The sequence below is a fragment of the Lissotriton helveticus genome, chromosome 9 (assembly GCF_964261635.1).
Source record: "Lissotriton helveticus chromosome 9, aLisHel1.1, whole genome shotgun sequence".
NCBI lineage: Eukaryota > Metazoa > Chordata > Amphibia > Caudata > Salamandridae > Lissotriton > Lissotriton helveticus.
Window position 1 is genome coordinate 340,994,964 of NC_136070.1, and position 20,211 is coordinate 341,015,174.

Genomic DNA, 20,211 nt, shown 5'->3' on the forward strand with positions numbered 1-20,211 from the left:
ATGGTCTGGGTAGAGACAGTAAAGGCAGTCCTCATGCCTGTCATCCACATGAAGCCTCTTTTTGCCACTAGAGGCACAAGGTCTGAAGAGCCCCTTTTTTGGAGTATCAGCCATGGCTAAATGGAAAAATTCCTCACAGAAAGATAATTCTGAGACAAATTTGTGGAAAAAAATGCAGAAATACAAAGAAGCTGAGCAGAGCTCAGAGGAGACTCCCTTAGCACGACGTGCGGTAGAAAATCTGAGGGACTAGGGCTCCTTCCAGGAAGGTTCTAGAGGGTGGTGATATCTAATTGGCTCTTGGCCAAAGTTTGGTCCTTTTTACAAAAGGACATGGATATGTTACTAATGAGAGGCCTCTGGCCTATTACTATGTATATGTCTTTATGAAATTACTCTTTTATGTACCGGGGACTCCCACCCCGACGACAGAGAATGATTCAGGCATGTGAATCTTTGAAAGATACCCCTAATACTGGATAAAGAAAAGTAATTCAGAAATATTTGACCCACACGCCCTGTTTTAAAATAAAGAAACAGTTTCAAAGCAAAACAATACATAAATTACAAAATCACGCTGTGAAGGTGGACGACGAGGATGTAGTAGTCGTCGACGTTGATGTTAAAGATGACGCCATCGACGTGGAAATAGTGGCTGTCGACGTTGTCACAGGCAGAGCTGAAGACGTCACCAATGGTTTCTTGAAGGCAGGATCTTGTGGAGAAACCTTCACAGCAATGGCCTTAGAACGAACCTCTGAAGACTTGGGCGTCCTCTTTTGAGGTGGCTGCAGAGATGGTCCTGGGGATGACGCTCTAGACCTTTTGGGAGAAGAGTGTATACTCCTAATGGAACACTCACTCTCAACTGAAGAGACTGCTTGATCCCTGTCTTTGAGTCTCCGAAGCCATATCAGCAGGCGGCCCTCTCTATCCTTGAGAGTTTTGGCTAAAAAAGTGCGGCAGACTTTACAATCCTTCGCTGAATGGTCTGGGTAGAGACAGTAAAGGCAGTCCTCATGCCTGTCATCCACATGAAGCCTCTTTTTGCCACTAGAGGCACAAGGTCTGAAGAGCCCCTTTTTTGGAGTATCAGCCATGGCTAAATGGAAAAATTCCTCACAGAAAGATAATTCTGAGACAAATTTGTGGAAAAAAATGCAGAAATACAAAGAAGCTGAGCAGAGCTCAGAGGAGACTCCCTTAGCACGACGTGCGGTAGAAAATCTGAGGGACTAGGGCTCCTTCCAGGAAGGTTCTAGAGGGTGGTGATATCTAATTGGCTCTTGGCCAAAGTTTGGTCCTTTTTACAAAAGGACATGGATATGTTACTAATGAGAGGCCTCTGGCCTATTACTATGTATATGTCTTTATGAAATTACTCTTTTATGTACCGGGGACTCCCACCCCGACGACAGAGAATGATTCAGGCATGTGAATCTTTGAAAGATACCCCTAATACTGGATAAAGAAAAGTAATTCAGAAATATTTGACCCACACGCCCTGTTTTAAAATAAAGAAACAGTTTCAAAGCAAAACAATACATAAATTACAAAATCACGCTGTGAAGGTGGACTTTCATTGCACACAAATTCACAAAACGAAACACGTTGCTGTCAGAATCTGCCTGCAAACAAACTCCCGTTGGGTAATTTCATAGGGCAGAAACACGTACATCAGAACGCAAGCTGAGGCAGCAAACAATTACAAACAGTATTGTGAGGCTGACACTAGGTGTCCCATAGGACCTCCTTTGACCACATAAGGTACTGCCTCTGCAACATGGATGGAGAAAGGATATGGCTTAGCGGTGAGAGTTGCAGACTGGGGAGATGGGGATCCATGTTCGGATCTGGTGTTGGCTCCACTTAAATAAAAGTTAATAATTTAAAATAAGTATAAGTATTCAATGCAGCATCTCAGAAGTGGGAGCAGGCAAGCAGTGTTGTGCGTGGGGGGTGGGTGGAGGAGATTAAATGAGGGCACTGCACTGCATATCATGCGAAAATTAACCTAACGGGGTGGTGGAGAAGATTAGCAAAACGAGCAGTGGCCACGGAGGGATGGTGGGGGGCCTGTGTTGTGGGAGGGGTGAGGGGGAAGCATGGGGAGATTAAGGGACGGCAAGCAAATGAAGCAGACTGAAGTTCCATTTTACAAGTAAACAGAACACTTAACGAGCAAAGCAGCAGGCCAACCAAAAAAAGAGTTCTCTCAAAGTCTAAATAACCTGAACAACAAGAACATATGTAAAATGGCAGTCCTCATGGGCGGATTCAAAATTCCAAAAGGAGGGACTACTAAGTGTATTCACCAATGAAAAGCCAGCATTTCTAAAGGACAGCAAGAGGAACCAATGAAAAAGATGGGCATTTTTGAAGTCCATATCCTAGATACAGCATGTCTCTACGAGACAGCATATGGAGCATGTGTGCCGAATAGGCGAAACCTAACAATGCAGAAAGAAATTTAAAAAGAAACAATAAAGAGGCCTTTAACATTATGTGTCCATGTATAAAGCACCAAGTTCCCCAATGCATAGAATTTAAATATTTATTGGCATTGGAAACATCACCGCTTTGCATCGGTAAAAGATTACACTTGGTTGTGTCTGGTAACATATCAGAAACTTACCTGAATGTTTTTATGTGGAGATGCCAGGTCTAACATAGAACTGCTCAGCTCCGGGGAAGGGATGACTCTCTGGCTTCTTAAATCACAAACTGCAGAGGAAAAAATTAAGTTGTTCACTTGTGAATTCAAAATAATAATTTAATATGTTCTACCTAGAAATAGTAAACAATTCAGGCACAACTTCTTGCCAATGAGTATGGGAGGTTATGGTGTGTGTCACTCAAGGGCATTGTATGCTGGGCAGTATTTTGCCATGCAAATTGTGCTATGCAAAGCTATCACACACTCTTGTGATATGCTAAGGTGTGCTAGGTCAAACAGGGTTCATAGTTGCAAGAGGGATACAGAGTAAGCTACTTATATCCAGACCGCACCCAAACTCTTTAGGTGCTATAACAAGTCCTGCTATCCCTGAGTGTTTGCAAGCTAACCCAACAGTTTCTTCCTCCCCTCAACTGAAGCCACATATTAGACGCTGGACATCTATTCCCAGCAGGCTCCTAGAAGGATATGGCCAGGTTTCTTCATTCACTGACTTGCACTGACTACTACGGGGCAGTGTCTAATTTGTGCCAGTGGTTGCAGGTCGAGGCCTCCACTGAGACTTATTTTTCATGTTCAGGCTTTAGCCCAGAGCAACAGAGACAAATGCAGAAACAGAAGGCATAACGAAGAAAAGAAAACAGTAAAAGAGTAAAGATATACATTTGACATGAGAAAGAACGTTTAAGAGTGAGACAGAGAGACAGGAAGACTTTGGTTGAAGGAAGGAAGAGGATGAAGGTGGAATAGAGACTGGGCAGCCTTGGTATTCCACAACCCCAATATTATGCAACTTCAGCAGCAGAAGCCAAGAAAAACTTTGGACCTTGTCCTTATGTGTTTTTTAACATAATAAGCACTGTCAAAGGAAAACGTTTTGACCGAAGGATTAATCATCAATTCCTATTGGACTAAATGGTTAAGTATCTAGTGATTTGCTTTTCATCATACATTTCAATGTGTGGCACACCAAAAGGCCATTACCCTTCGATTTGCATTAGATGCAGGGCTACTGGAATTATGCGGCAAGGGGGCACCAAATTATGTTGCAGCGTGAAGTAAGTTATGTGGCAGGAAAAGGCAAATTATGCAGCATAACACAGCACTTTTTTGATAGTAGAACGTCATTGTTTTTGCAATTTTTACACATGGGTAAATTGTCTTGGCAAAGATTTCACCTCATCAGTACCAGTTAAACATCCAGATAGAGAAATAAGCAACTGAAAGATTACAAGTTAACCTTTGTGAAGGGCCTTTCACTGTACGCAAACATGACGCCACCTTGTTTGATCCATTTGAGCCAGAACAATTTTTGGGAGTAAAATCTGCAGATTAAGCAGCAGATAATGCATTATGTGGCAAACGAGGCAAATCTATAATGATGCAAAAAAACTAAACTGTGGCTGCAGAATCACATCATTCCAGGGGCCCTGATTATGGGTCATTGATGGCCAGGGGAGAAACTGGTTTAAAGGACAATGGGCCCGAATCAAAATAAAAACAAAATAAAATAATTATGGAAAAAGTGCATCCTTAGGCTTAGACCTGCTCTTCGGTGCAGATGTACTCAGTTGTTTGAAATGACAAAAGTCTTAAGAGTGCTTCTCGAAGTACCCTGGAAACATTTGCGAATTTCAACGTAATTTGTATGTGGGAATGCGCTCAGAAAATTTTTGAATTCCCACCACCTCCCAAGTATGTGGGTGGCACAAACTCTCCAGGGCATCTGTGCCATGGAACGCCCACTTCCCCTCCCAGGAGAAGATTTAATACCATATTTGGCTAATATTATGTGCGAGTAGATCCTGTTCTGACTGTAAATACAATTTCTGAACATTGCAAAATGGGCGTCCCACTTATAAAAAAAACGTCGATTTACTCCTGTAAACTGAATATATGTGTCAGTAGTTTTGCGAATGGCACTTTGAGTTTAAAGACTTCACCACTGATGTCTAATAAAGTAAGAGGTGATTTTTGGATGACTTTCATAGGACCCATCTGAAGGCTTTTGAAGTAAGCACTAACAATGCTTCTCCTTCACATATTTGAGCCTCCCTGTGTCAAACCTCTAGCACGTGGATAAATAAATACCACCATTGCTGGTTATGGCCTTCAAAAACATATATTGAACACGGGGAATACGTTCTCCTTGGAGCCACGTGTGCAGGACCTGCTTAAAGATTGGCTCCTGGTTCCACCCCTTTTCTTTCTCAAACTTAAAAATCATATACTCAGTGAATGAATGAATGAATGAATTAGTGGAGCTTATAAAGCGCTTCAGTGACCCTGTAGACCATTCAAGCACAGAAGGGGATCAATCCGAACAGAATTGCTGAGAGCCACATAGGTGACTTTTTAGCACGAGACCAGAATGTACACAAAAACAGCAGGGCTTCAGCTCATATGGTGAGGCAGGTCTGACAGCTGTTCAGCTTCATTCTAAAATGGGCCACATGCCAACAGGCGGGCAGGGCCGGCCATAAGGAAGTGGACTCGGTCAACTTTTGACGTTAGAGGGATTTCCCGCGCCTTTATTGTCCTCATCTTGGATTGCATAATGTCCTACAGTGTGTTGTAATGCACATACAGAGCAGAAAGGGCAGAGGGTTCCTGTAAATTCAACGAGGTTGATTCATTAGACGCCAGCACGAACGTCTATGAAAAAACAGGCGTTTGCAAAATGGTTTGCAATACCTGCGCCCTCCAGGTGATATGGTTTGGAACAAAAGGAAGGGCACATAACAAATAAGGAAACACATGAATAAAAATGGTTCAGTAGCACAGCACGCCATGATCGCTTCATTAATCGACTGTCAATCTTCTTCAGCATTCCATTAGCTGTGGTTCCCGTGCTGGAGACCGGTCCCATTTTCCCGTTGCTGTCAAGCATTGGAATGCCCTTGTTCCTGAACTTCCACAAGTAACCAATCATCTGGCTTTTTGTAAGCAACCAATCATCAACCTTTTTGTAAGCAGACGAAGAGCCTGCTTTTTCCGTAGCTGTAACTTTTCTTTAATTTAACTGCCTACCTCTCTTTCTTGCCACTGCCAGTGTAACTAATTAGCATAATAATGTGATTTACAAATACAGTAACATAATATAGCACTGTGAATAATAGACGTAAGACTCATTACCCACGATTCAACTAGATTCAGCAGTGGCTCCAGCTATATATTAAAAAGAGTGGAACTGGGAGCTGAGCCCTGAGGGACTCCACACTCTAATCGTTTAGCCATAGAGGTAAAAGGTGCAAGGTGGACAGCCTGGGAGTGTTCACTAATAAAGGATTTCAAACATTGCAGGCTTTCATCTCTAATACCTATCAGTTCAACTCTCTCAAGCAGAATATCATGAGAGACCATATGGTAGCACAGGAGAGGTCAAGAAGCATCACCAAAACAGGAGTGCTTGAGTCAGAATTTCCAGATTGACCACTGCGCCTCCTGGCCTGGTCACCCCCACGCTCCTGTGCCTGCCTGCTCAGCCCCAGCCACCGAGGGCCGCCGAGCACTCCAGCCTCCCGCCACCCGAGGCCCGCCGAGGCGCGCCAGATTTTCCCGCCACCCCAGCCACCCGAGGCCTGCCAAGGCCGCGCCAGTTTTCCCGCCGCCCTAGCCCGCGGCCCCACCCCCCGCCAGCCGATTGGCTCCCGCTCCCGCCCTCCCGCAGACCCTCCCGACCGGCTCCCTTTTTATGACGCCCCCAGAGCGACCGCGCAGCGGACGCGCGCAGCGGGAGCACCGACTGAGCGCCGAAGGTGCGCCAAAGGTAAGCCCGTCTGCGCCTGGACCGCGCCCAGGGCCAAGACCCCTGGCCCCCGCCGGACGTACGACGCCGCCACCCTCAACGCACTCAACACCGGCCGAATCCCGGGATGCTACCGAGCCACCCCGAGACGAACCCACGGACCCTTCAGCTGCCACGCCTGCAAGTTCACCTGCATCCGGACCTGCCCCGCACCAGCGCCCGCCAAGCCGAACACCAGCAGCAACCACCTCAAGTGCATCCTACTCAACACCCGCTCCGTCCACAGACACGCCATCGAACTCTGGAACCTCCTCGACACCACAGCTCCTGACGTCGCCTTCCTCACGGAAACCTGGATGAACGACTCCTCAGCGCCCGACATCGCCATCGCCATCCCAGAGGGCTACAAGATCACCCGAAGAGACCGCGGCAACCAGACTGGAGGAGGCATCGCCATCATCTACAGAGACACCATCCGCATCGCGACCAACACCGACGACACCCTGACAACCGCCGAACACCTGCACTTCCAGATCCACACGGACCCCAAAACCACCCTCAGAGGCACCCTCATCTACCGACCCCCGGGACCACGCACACAATTCAGCGAAGACATCGCCGACTTCATCAGCCCGCACGCCCTCCCCTCCGCTGACTTCATCCTCCTGGGGGACATCAACTTCCACCTGGAGAACAACAACGACCGCAACACCACCACCCTGCTTGACAACCTCGCCATCCTCGGACTCAAGCAGCTGGTGACCACCCCCACCCACCTCGCCGGACACACACTCGACGCTGTCTTCTCTTCCAGCAAGGACATCGTCTTCAGCCACGCCACCGGACTCCACTGGACGGACCACAGCTGCGTCCACTTCACCTTCAGAAGATCCACGATCCACCACCACCAGCAACAGGTTGCTCGAAGAAACTGGAACAAGATCACAGCAAACCAGCTCGCCACTTCCTTGAGCCAACACCCTCCCGCCAGCTCAGCGAACCCCAGCCAGGCCGCCGACAACCTCACAAAGTGGATCAGCAACTGCGCAGAAGACCTCGCCCCACTGAGGACCCCGCCTAGCAGACCCGGCAGCAAGAAGGCCCCATGGTTCACCGACGAACTCAAGAGCTCCAAGAAGAACTGCCGAGCCCTCGAGAAAGCCTGGAGAAGGGAGCCAACACCGGACAACATGACCACCCTCAAGCTCGCCACCCGGAAGCACCATCAACTGATCCACGCCACCAAGAAATCAGCATTCAAGGACCGGCTGGACAACAACGCACACAACTGCAAGGAACTCTTCAACATCGTGAAAGAGCTCTCCAACCCCAACGCCGGAATCAACGACATCACCCCGTCGCAAGACCTCTGCAACTCCCTCGCCTCCTACTTCCACAACAAGATCGCTGACATACACAACAGCTTCAGCCCACAAACAACGCTCCCCACGACCGCACCAACGCCCCCCACCACCCTCAGCGCCTGGACCCAGATCAACACAGAAGACACCATCTGCACGATGAACTCTATCCACTCCGGATCTCCGACAGACCCCTGCCCTCACCACGTCTTCAACAAGGCCGACGCTGTCATCGCACCCCACCTGCGGGACATCATCAACACCTCCTTCGACACCGCCACCTTCCCTGAGAGCTGGAAGCACGCCGAAATCAGCGCTCTACTAAAGAAACCAACAGCGGACCCCACCGAACTCAAGAATTACCGCCCCATCTCGCTCCTCCCGTTTCCAGCCAAAGTCATCGAGAAGACCGTCAACAAGCAGCTGGCCGCCTTCCTCGAGACGAATGGATCCCTCGACCCCTCACAGTCTGGCTTCCGAGCCAACCACAGCACCGAGACCGCCCTCATCGCTGCCACCGATGACATCCGAGCCCTGCTGGACAACGGCGAAACAGCAGCCCTCATCCTCCTAGACCTCTCCGCGGCGTTCGACACTGTTTGCCACCGCACCCTAGTGCAGCGCCTCAGCAACATCGGAATCCAGGAAAAGGCTCTGGAGTGGATCATCTCCTTCCTCGCTGGAAGGACACAGAGAGTACGCCTGCCACCGTTCAGATCTGCAGCCACGGAAGTCATCTGCGGCGTTCCTCAGGGCTCCTCGCTCAGCCCCACCCTCTTCAACGTCTACATGAGCCCCCTTGCGGCCATCGCACGCCAACACAACCTCAACATCATCTCCTACGCCGACGACACCCAGCTGATCCTCTCCCTGACCAATGACCCCGCCGCCGCCAGAACCAACCTCCACGAAGGGATGAAAGACGTAGCCGAGTGGATGACGACCAGCCGCCTGAAACTGAACTCAGACAAGACGGAAGTCCTCATCCTAGGCTCCTCGCCCTCCGCCTGGGACGACTCCTGGTGGCCCCCCGCCCTGGGCACCGCACCCAAACCGACAGACCACGCACGCAACCTGGGCTTCATCCTGGACTCCTCCCTCTCCATGACCAGACAAGTCAACGCCGTCTCCGCGTCCTGTTTCAACATCCTGCGCATGCTACGGAAGATCTTCTGGTGGATCCCCACCGAGACCAGGAAGACGGTCACCCAGGCCCTCGTCACCAGCCGACTGGACTACGGCAACGCCCTCTACGCCGGAACCACCGCCAAGCTCCAGAAGAGACTCCAGCGGATCCAGAACGCCTCAGCCAGACTCATCCTCGACATCCCCCGACGCAGCCACATCTCCGGACATCTGAGAGACCTGCACTGGCTCCCCGTCAACAAGAGAATCACCTTCCGTCTCCTCACCCACGCACACAAAGCCCTACACGACCATGGCCCGAGCTACCTCAACAACCGCCTCAACTTCTACGCTCCCAAACGCCACCTCCGATCGACCAACCACGCCCTCGCCGCCGTCCCCCGCATCCGAAGAGCGACAACAGGAGGAAGGTCCTTCTCCTACCTGGCCGCCAAGACCTGGAACACCCTCCCGACCGACCTTCGCCTGACCCAAGACCACCTCTCCTTCAGGAAGAAGCTCAAGACTTGGCTGTTCGAGCAGTAGCGGCACCCCCCCCCCCCATGCGCCTTGAGACCCTCCGGGTGAGTAGTGCGCTCTATAAATGCCTTGATTGATTGATTTAATATATTCTGAGTCCTCAAGCAAGGCCCTATCCGTGCTGTAAACCCTACGAAGTCCTGATTGGGAATCGTGGAGCAAATGATTAGACTCGAGAAAGTGAGATAGCTGTCTATTTCTATTATTCTCAAGTAACTTATCAACAGTACGGAGAAGTGAAATAAGTCTAAAATTGCTAAGAACCTTAGGGTCAGCTAAAGGCTTCTTAATGTTTGGGGAGAGGATGTAGCCTTACGGCTAACGCGGTTGACATCGAAGCTGGGGAACCGGGTTTGAGTCTCAGCAACGACGCTCAACATCCTGTGATTCTGGGCAAATCACTTAATCTCCCCGTGCCTAACAAAAATGAATGTGTCCATCTGTAACATAACTGGTGCTCATGTAAAGTGCTCTGATACCTGATTTCTTCGGGTCAAGTTCGTGCTATATGACACTCTATAAAAAAAAAGCAAGGGGAGCATTAAAGCTTATTTCCAGCAGGAAGGAACCAGTGCCTAAAGGATTCATTTAGCAATCTGTTCAGGAAAGGGTTTACTAAAGAGGTGGCAAGTTTATGAATGGAAGGGCGGAAGGGATCCAGGGGGGAACCAGACTTGCAGTTTGCGAGTGCAGCCTAAGAAAAATTAAACAAAGGCTGCCATTTTTTCTGGGAAAGGATGTAACCCTAATGAGCCCCAACAAAATCTACTCAGTCTTTCATGCTTCTTTTGTCAATTTAAATAATATGACTGAACACCAGTGAGCTGGGTCGTAGTAGCAGTTGTTTTCATAGGTGAATAACACCATAGAAATCTGCAAAGGCAAGCACTGACAGAAGGTCAGAGAGGCAAACTAAGGATTGTTGTGTGGCTAAATTAATCTTGGCTATAACATAACATGTGTATTTGTAAAGCGCACATTCACCCACAGGTCTCTTGGCGCTGAACAACAGATGTTTATTGATACCTGACTCAATGGTACTCATTTTATCAACCTCAGATGGATGAAAGGCTGAATGGACCAGCCGGGATTTGAACCTGTGATCATGAGGTTAAACACAGGTCCCTGCAGTGGATGCATTAGTCCACTGAGCCACCAGACCCAGCTTTCCATTGGGCCCATGTGCAGATATGCCAACTACCATTTGGACAGGGAAAATGAACAAGTTCTCATGTACCTCTAACAATTTTTCCTGGAAGGCATCCAGATTATGAACACACTTTCCAGAGACAACAGGTAGATTTCTACGGTTCCTCTCATCCCTTTCACCTGACCCGACACACACAAGTTATTCATATTCTTTGTTGCTACAATAACTGTGATATTTTTTTTTTTTTTTTTTTTTTTTTTTTTATTTAAAAAGACTTTTATTGGCATACAAGAAACCATACAAAAATATATATATATCGGTGGAGTATGCAATAGCGGTTATTTCTATAACAGTCCTTCGAATACAAAAAGGGGAGGGAAAGAAAAAGAGAGAAAGAGAGAGAGAGAGAGGGGGGGGGGGTTACTGGGGTTTCTTCAGGTGGTCATCTAGTGGGCGCCACATGTGTAGTTTGGCGGCGTGTTCTTTCGAGAAGTTGCCTGTGATGTTGTCTGCTCCTCTCAGGAAAGTTACCCAGTTGATCCATGTTTTAAAGTTCGCTTTGGCTGTGTTCTTCCAGTTGGTTAGGATTATTTTGAGGGCTGCTGTGAGGAGTAGGTCTAGAAGTTCTCTCTCTTCTCTACTTTTTAGGTTCGCGGTTAGGTGTTCTGTCGCCAGGCTCACGAAGCTGATGGTTAGGTCGGTTTTGAGCATGTCGTTCAGGAAGGTGTTGATCTGTGTCCAGAACCTCTTGACTTTCACGCAGGTGAAAATAAGGTGTTCGAGGGTGCCCTCTTCTTTCTGGCAATTCCAACATTTGTCTGATTCTGCGATGCCGACCTTGTGGAGCTTGGATGGCGTCCAGTAGGCCCTGTGGAGCAACCAATACTTTGTTTGCGCTAGTTGTGGGGTGATTTTGTTTGTTGTTGCTGAGCTCCACATTTTTGCCCGCTCGATTTCGTTCAGTTGCCTGCCCAGTAGCGTCTCCCATGCGTTAGTGGCTTTCTTGTTCTGCGCCAGCGTGGAGGGGCTGAGGAGCTTGTAGATCTTAGCAGTTTGGTGACCTGCTGTGTTGAGGAGTTGCAGGTATTTGATGATGCCTGGCTCCTCTCTGCGTAGGTTAGCTTTTGTTATTGCCGTCTTCATTTTAAGGAAGTTATAGAGCTCTTGGTTTGGGAGGTCGTGTAGCTGCTGTAGGTTCTGGAACGTCAGCGGTCCTTGCTTGGTTTCTGTCTGGTTGGGGAGGCTGACGCCTTTCTCGATCCAGATGTCATTCTGCAGTGTCGCCCCATGATAGGTTACTTTTGTATTGAACCAGATGGATTCCCATGCTGTGCCTCTCAGCTTCTGCGCCATGCGTTTGTCTACCTTCATCAGCGCCTCCCTTGTGTGTTTCAGTATGGCGCTGGCCTTTAGTGGGTGACGGTTTGCTGTTAGAAGGGCTATTGGCTTAAGCCCTCCCAGGATGTCTTGTTCGACCTCTAGCCATACTGGTGTATATGTTTGTGTGCTGTCTATCCAGGCGATACCCTGTCTCGCCAGGCATGCCGTTTGGTATGTTTTGAAGTTTGCCAGGTTGAGGCCACCGAGGTCCCTTGCCAGTCTTAGTTTTTGTAGGCTTATCCTTGGTTTTTTGTTTTTCCATAGGAAGATGTTTATGAGTTGGTCTAGTTTTTTGTGGAATGTCTCTGTCATTGGGAGTGGTAGCATTGTCAGTGTGTAGTTTATCGCCGGGGTTATCATCATTTTGATTGTTTCAATTCGTCCCCATCAGCTTATGTATTTTGGCGACCATAGCTCCAGCCTTTCTTTTATTTTTTTCAGTGTGAGGTCTTCGTTATGTTGTAGCGTTGATGTGAGATCTCTTCCAAAGTGGAGTCCTAGATATTTCAGTGGTTTTGTCTGCCATGCCAGTCCGGATTCGCCTAGAACCTCTCTTGTGGTATGGACATTCATTGGCTTGCACTCCGATTTCTCCTTATTAAGTTTGTAGCCTGAGGCTTCCGCGTATTCTCCTATTGTGGCCATTAGCGCTTTGATTGACGTGGAGGGGTTTGCCGTTGTTATTAGGATGTCGTCCGCGTACGCCGCTAGTTTGACAGTCTTCTTCTTGATCTTGACGCCTGTTATGTCTGTGTTGTCCCTTATTCTGGCTAGCAGGGGTTCTAGCGCGAGCAAGAAAAGGCCGGGGGATAGGGGGCATCCTTGTCTGGTGCCTCTTCCCAGCGTGAGTGTTTCGGATGCGCTGCCGTTTACCACTATTTTTGCTCTCGGTTTGTTGTAGAGGGCCATGACCATTGCCGTGTATTTTTCCCCCAGTCCAAAACTTCCCATGCAGTTTCTCAGGAAGGGCCACGATACTCTGTCAAAGGCCTTCTCCGCATCCAGAGCTATCATGACTGCTTGTTCATTGCTATTTGCTGTGTGGTTGATTAGGTGGCACAGTAGCCTTGTGTTGTCCTGCGATAGTCTATTTTTGATGTATCCCACTTGTGAGGTGTGGATAATGTCCGGTAGTATTCTATTTAGTCTGTTGGCTAAGACCTTCGCGTATATTTTGCAGTCGACATTTATTAGCGATATTGGTCTGTAGTTCTGGGGGTATTGTGGATCTTTCCCCTCTTTGGGGATTATGGTGATGTTGGCCTCGCTCATGGACTCCGTCATCTTCCCGTTCTGGATGCATGTCGAGAACGTTTGTGCCATTAGTGTTTTAATGTGTTCACTGAAGGTTTTGTAGAAAGCTGCGGAGTACCCATCTGGTCCCGGCGCTTTGTTCTTTTTCAGTTGGGTTATGGCTGTTTCAATCTCTTCTTCCGATATGTCGGCTTCGAGCGACTCCCTCTCCGCCTCCTTGAGTTTCGGCAGGTTAGTGTTATTGAGCAGATCTAGTCCTGCATCCTTACTCAGGGTTTGATCCTCTGTGTACAGCTCTTGGTAGAATTGTCTGAAGACCTCTAGTATTCCTTTGTTCGTTGTTTGAGACTTGTTCGTTCGATCTGTTATTGCTGCTATCGTGTGTTGCCTCTGTTTTGCCTTTAGGTAGGATGCCAGCTGTTACCCTGCTTTGTTTGCTGCGCATAGGTTGATTGATTTGAACTTCATTAGCCAGGACCCTGCTCTCTCGCTTAAGATCTTGTTCAGTTCATATTTCTTTTTTGTGAGCAGGGTGAGCGTGTTCCTGTCTGTTATGTTTGCGCAGTGGCCTCTCTCCAGTGCTGTTATCTCCTCCTCAAGCTCAGAGATTTTCTTGTTTCTGCTTCTGTTCATCCTGGATTTGATATTTATTAGTTTCCCCCTCAGTGTCGCTTTGAGGGCGTCCCAAATGATGTCTTTGCCTACTTCGCCATTGTCATTGTGCTCGAGGTACTCTTTAATTGTGGCTTCGATTTCTTTAATATTCTCTATGTTCTGGAGGATGTCGTCGTTGAGCCTCCATCTCCTCGTAGGGCTGTCGTTGTATTTGCCACTGAGAGTGAGCGTTATGTGAGAGTGGTCTGAGATGGTTATTGGGGCTATCTCCGTCTGTTCTATAAGGTGCGTGTGAGTGTTGGACATCAATATGTAGTCGATCCTGCTGTAGGAGTTGTGAGGGTGTGAGTAAAAGGTGTACTCACGCGCTGTTGGGTGTTGTAGCCTCCATGGGTCTGCCAGGTGTTGTTTGGTGCACAGGTCTTTCAGGGTGTTGCCGCTGTTGTTGGTGGTATGGCTTGGTCTGACTGGGTGTCTGTCCGTTTCCTGGTCCATCGTTCTATTCATATCGCCGGCCGTGATCAGGAGGTCTTCTTGGGGCAGGTTGGACAGTTTGCTGTTTACTGCTTGCCAGAACTGTTTCTCTTCGGAGTTGGGGCCGTATATGTTGGCTACGTGTATTCTGTCGCTCCCTCTTTGGACGCTCGTTATTAGCATGCGGCCGTCTTCGTCTGCGTCCGTTGATTGTGTTGTTAGGTTGGCCTTCTTGCTCAGTATTGTTATTACTCCTCTTTTTTTCCCTTTTGCTGGTGAGCAGTGTATTTCCCCTATCCATCTGGCCTTGAGTTGCTTTGCTTCTTCTTCTGAGAGCTTGGTCTCTTGCAGCAAGTATATGTCTCCTTTTAGTTTGGCCAGGTGTTCTAGTATTTTTCTTCGTTTGACCGGGTGATTCAGTCCTTTAACGTTCATGGATACTATCTTCAGGTCTGTGGACAGGACTGCCTTCGTTGGGTTTGTCATGGTGGTTTGGTGCTGTCGCTGTTGTCTTGCATTTTGCGCCCCCCCCCTGGGGTTTGCGTGGGAGTACAAAGAGGGATAAAGTAAAGGAAATATGTAGAAAAGGGAAATGGTAAAAACATTTTGTCCATTACACCGATAAGGACTGTGACATGTGCTGTCTTATCCACCTGCGTCACTTCTCCCCCCTGCCCGCCCCCCTCCCCCCCTCCCCCCCTCCCCCCGTCAGTAGTACCTCGGGTGTGCGACAGCAAGGGTCCTCACACTCCCCCCCCCCCCCCGAGTCTTCGACAACTTCCTGGTGTCGGTCTGGCCCTCCGCCTTTAAGGGCTTCCGTTCGACCATGTACTGGCTCATAAAAAAGAAAAAAGGATATTGTTGTTGTTGTTCTGTCCCTTCTCTCGTGGCTACGGTTTCTCTGCTGAGGTAGTTGCGTTTTGCTCTTGTTGAGCGATTGTCTGAGGTAGATTTACTCGTTCGAGTTCAGAGTCTCAGTGTCTGGCCCTCCGCCTTTAAGGGGCTTCCGTTCGGCCATGTACTGGCTTATCAAGAATAAACAAAGGATATTGTGGTTGTTCTGTCCCTTCTCTCGTGGCCACAGATTTTACAGTTTCTCTCCTGAGGTAGTTGCGTTTTGCTCTTGTTGAGCGATTGCCTGAGGTAGGTTTAATCGTTCGAGTTCAGAGTTCCAGTGTTGGGTCGCGTAGGCATGCTTCACGCAACTTCTCTTCCCTATTCCTCCCCTTCGTGTGTCTCGTCTGAGGATGCCCTTCGCTTCGCTCCCGGGCTTGGTAGTTCCATTTCCTCTGGTTCCGGCCCTTGTAGGTATCTGTGTAGTTCGTTGGGGTCGTCGAAGATTTTGCTTCCGTGCCTGTCTGTCACCCTCATTTTTGACGGCCCCGCAAAGGTGAAGGCTATGTTCTTTTTCCGCAGGTGGTCTCTTTGGGCTAGGAAACCTTTCCTCACCTCGACTGTTAACTTAGAGAAGTCTTGGGTGATTGTTACCTTGCTTCCGCTTACCAGCATTGGACGACCTTTCCTGGCTACGGAGAAGATCGCGTCGGTGTGGTCCTCTCGTAGCGGTTTACATATTATAGGCCTCGGGGCATTGCTATTCGCTTGTTTCCTGGCCGGTATACGATATGCTTTAGTGATTTCGAGCGGTTTTTCGAAGCTGAGACCGGTGAGCTTGGGTATTAGAGACTCTAGCATAAGGGCGCATGCCCCGGGTGTGTCCTCCTCCTCTTCGGGCACCCCTAGGAGTCTTATGTTACCTTTGCGGCTTCTATCCTCCAGCTCCGCCATGGCCTTTTGTAGTGCCGTCGTTCTCTTTATCACCAGCCCCAGGTCTTTGTGTGTGATGTTGGCATTATCCTCCAGCTGGCCGATCCTTTTCTCTGCCTCGTCTATCCTGCCGTTTGCTTTGCTTTGCTCTGCTCTGATCGCTATTAGCTCCATTTGGATGCTGTCTACTGTCTTTTTCGTGGCTTTTGCTAATTCGTTGCCTTCTGTTATTTTCTTTAGGAGGGTGTCCAGTGTGATGGTGCCGTCCCCCTGGCCGTTGCGTTCTTTGATCGGGGAGGCCGGTGTTTCATTCTTGCTCTTTTTTTGTTCGTTCGCTCCGTGCTTCCCATCTCTCCCTGCCATGCTTCCTCTGGCCAGGCTAGTCTTATGTTTCCCTCCTATTGGTGGTTGGCTTGTGACGGCCCTGTTTCCTCCTTCCTTGTTCCTTAAGGTGCTTATCGCTGCTAGGGGGTTGTCCCTGAACCTGGGTGGCCACTTGACCACTCTTGTTTTTGTCCTGTACTCCGCCAGCCTCTCGCGGTTCGCCCTCTGTCCTGACTACCTCCGTGTTTCTTAGGCTTGGAGTTAATAGCCCTCGCACCACCTGCTGTTTCTCTTGCGTGTTGGTCGGGGGTGTGGGCTGGTAGCAGCTCCTGTGCCTGCTCCTGCCTGCGCGGTCGTTGCTCCGCGTCGGCTGTCTGCCCGCTGCCTCCGCCGCTGCTCGAGGGATCGGTCGCTTTCTCGGGGGGGGTCCTGGGCTCCTTGTGGTCACGTTAACCTTTGTTGCCCCCGGTGTTCCTGCGGTGCCTCAGCGAAGAGCCTTATCCAGGATGGTCGCCTGTTTGCTTCGTCCCCCCTCCAAGATGGCCGCCTCTCTTTTTTGCCTCCGCCCCCGCCCTTTTGTTGACTGGGCGCTGGCTCTTGTGTTTGTTATTGTTTATTGTTATCGTTTATTTGACACCTCCTCTGCCTGTGCCTGTCTCGTTATTGATGTGTTTCCCTTCTGCCTCCGGTGCTCGGGTGTTCCGCGGCTCTTCTGCGAGCGTTCCCTTAACCAAAATGGCCGCTTGCTCGCTTCCGACCTCTTCCAAGATGGCCGCCCCTTTGAGAGGCTTGCTTGCTTCCGACCCCTTCCAAGATGGCCACCCCCTTGAGCCTCTGCCTCGTGGTTGCACCGGTTGCACCCGGTGTGTCTCTTGGGGCGTTGTTGATCACTGTGTTACTCCTGCTCACCCCTTCGCTGTCGGCGCTTGTCCTCTTCTCCCCCCCCCGGGTGCCTTTCCCGGTGCGTGTCAGGCAACGCGCTCCCCTGCAGCCGCTCGCTTCGGCTATTTCCCCAATGTCTGCCTCTTGTTCGCGCTGGTCTCCTCTGGCTACGCTCCCGCAATGTGGCCCTCCTTACTTTGTCTTGCGGTGCACTTGCGGTGCGTCCGCCCCTCGCCCCTTGCCTGATCCCACACCAAGATGGCCGCCTCGGTCTCTGTCTGTGGCGGGGGTGGGTGGGGGGGGGTTGCGGGGCTTTCTCTGCTCGCTACCGTACTCACGGTGTTGGCGGGTGTCTCCCCTTCCTGCCGGCCTCGGGGGGGGGGGTCTGCTCCTGGGGTCTGGAACCTCTCGCTTGATGTCGCGGCGGTCCACTCAGTTCCTCTCCGCCATCTTCCCTCTACTTCTCCTCGTCTTGGCTGGTTCCTCGTTCTTCCTTTTCTTTTGTTCTTGGTGGTGGAAACCCCGCTTGACTTGGCTCAGGTGGTGCCCCTTCCGTTCACACACCTCCTTCTTCGGTTCTTGTGGCACTTCTCCCTAGTTTGTCTACTTAGCTCGCCGTTCTTTTACTCGGGGGGGTCGGGAGCTCCGGACTTAGGTTTGCTTCCCCCTTGCCATCCAAGCCACGCCCCATAACTGTGATATTTGTTGTAATTACTTTGCATGTATTCAGTACTAGTTTGGCTACTAATAAATGCCTCTAATAATATTTGTCTGCTATTATTAGAGGCCTTAATTGGAAGCATTATAATAGCATCGTTAGAGATTAGGTTATTAGAGGCTTTTATTAGAAGCCAAACTAGTGTTAAATAAATGCAAAGTAATTACAGCAATATGAAAAGGTAAATAATATTAAAAGAGATAACAGCGAGCCTGATTTAAGTGTTGGCGGTAAGCAAACTTCGTCTCAACAGCAACAGAGTGTGCCTACCACCACCATTATGATCCACCCACCAAATTTAAAAGTGGGCGTACCATAGTTTGAACATGCCATCTCTACCATGGCCAAATAGCTCCAGCAACCCACGGGATTAGGAGCCATCAGAGAATTGGCTATATGTCCGTCCACCCAATTCGGGTAAGCAGACCTATAGCCATTTTTACTGCCTGTCACCACAACGCAAACTGTGATGGTAAGAGACAGTAAAAAATAAAGAATTCCCATGGGGGTGATCATCATCTTTATTGTTTCGATCCTTCCCCACCAGCTTATGAATTTGGGGCCCCATGTGTCTAGCTTGGACTTAATTTTTTTTAGCATCGCTTCCTCATTATGGTCCAGTGTCGCTCTTAAGTCCCTACCAAAGAGGAGGCCCAGGTATTTTAGGGGTTTCGTTTGCCATGCTAGGCCGGATGTTCCCAGGACAGCCTTGGTGGTGTGGCAGTTCATGGGTTTGCATTCGGATTTCTCCCTGTTGAGCTTGTAGCCTGAGACGTGTGCATACTCCTCTATTGTTTGCACGAGTGCATTAATTGACTCTTCTGGGTTGTTTGTGGTGATCAGAATGTCGTCTGCGTATGCTGCTAGCTTGAAAGCTTGCCCCTCTATCCGCACCCCCGTGATCCGGGCGTTTGACCTGATCATGTGGAGGAGTGGTTCCAGTGCAAGCAGGAATAGACCCGGTGAGAGAGGGCAGCCTTGCCTTGTCCCTCTCTCTAGTATGAGTGTGTCTGATGTGGCTGCGTTAACCACCACTCGCGCCCGGGGGTTTTTGTACAGGGACATGACCATGCCCCTGTACTTCTCGCCTAGTCCAAACTTGAGCATGCATTGGTTGAGGAAGGGCCATGAGACCCTGTCGAAAGCCTTTTCCGCATCCAATGCGATCATGACCGCCTTTTCCGCGCTGTTGGCCGTGCGGTTGATTAGGTGGCATAGGAGTCTGGTGTTGTCTTGCGAGAGTCTGTTTTCTAGGTAGCCTACCTGAGATTTGTGTATGAGGGCGGGGAGGAGTGCATTTAGTCTGGCAGCCATGACTTTTGCATAGATTTTGCAGTCCACGTTAATTAGAGAGATTGGCCTGTAGTTGTGAGGGAATTGGGGGGTCTTTCCCTTCTTTGGGGATGACAATGATGTTTGCTTCCGCCATTGAGTCTGTCATATTGCCTTTTTCTGCACATGCTTGGAATACTCTGACAAGTGTGTCCTTGAGTAGTGGTTGGAATTGTTTATAGAAGGTGGCCGTGAAGCCGTCCGGTCCTGGTGCCTTGTTAGGTTTTAGTGAGTCTATGGCCATCCCAACTTCCGCTTTAGTTATGTCTTGGTCTAGGGCCTCTCTTTGTTCGTCGCTTATACTGGGTAGATCCAGGCTCCTCAGCAAGCTTGCTCCGCCGTCCGCATCTAGCGATGTGTCCGCGGTGTATAGTTCTTTGTAGAACTTCCTGAATGTTTCGAGGATATGTTTATTAGCTGTGTGTGTTTTGTTGTCTGCGTCTGTTATTGTGGCTATGCAGTGCTGCCTTTGCTTGGCTTTCAGGTAGCCTGCTAAGGCCTTCCCTGCTTTATTGGCCGAGCATAAGTTTATGGATTTGTATTTGTTGATCCACGTGGTTGCTCTCTCGCTTAGGATTCTGTTTAGCTCATATTTTTTCTTTGTTAGCGTTGTGAGTGTATTCCTATCTGTTAGGTTGGCCGTGTGGTTCCTTTCTAACCCCTTGATCTGCTCCTCCAGTTCCTTAATTTTCTTGTTTCTGCCCCTGTTCATGCGTGCTTTGATGTTTATGAGTTTCCCTCTTATTGTTGCTTTAAGCGCATCCCATAGTGTCGCTGGCCCTGTGTCAGCTGTGTCATTAAATTGGAGATATTCTTTGATCGCTTCCTCTATTTCCGTGATATTGGCAGGGTTTTCGAGTATGT

At 49.3% G+C, this 20,211-nt stretch overlaps 1 protein-coding gene across 2 annotated transcripts in view; it reads right to left on the reverse strand.

The window, feature by feature from the left end:
- The window catches only part of TC2N (tandem C2 domains, nuclear), a 255,478-nt gene that overhangs the window by 139,166 nt on the left and 96,101 nt on the right, over positions 1 to 20,211 (reverse strand). For both annotated transcript variants that reach the window (XM_078660065.1, XM_078660066.1), the window contains exon 5: positions 2,636 to 2,724. In XM_078660065.1, the coding sequence (XP_078516191.1) occupies positions 2,636 to 2,724 (89 nt within the window). The remainder of the gene's footprint in view (positions 1 to 2,635; positions 2,725 to 20,211) is intronic.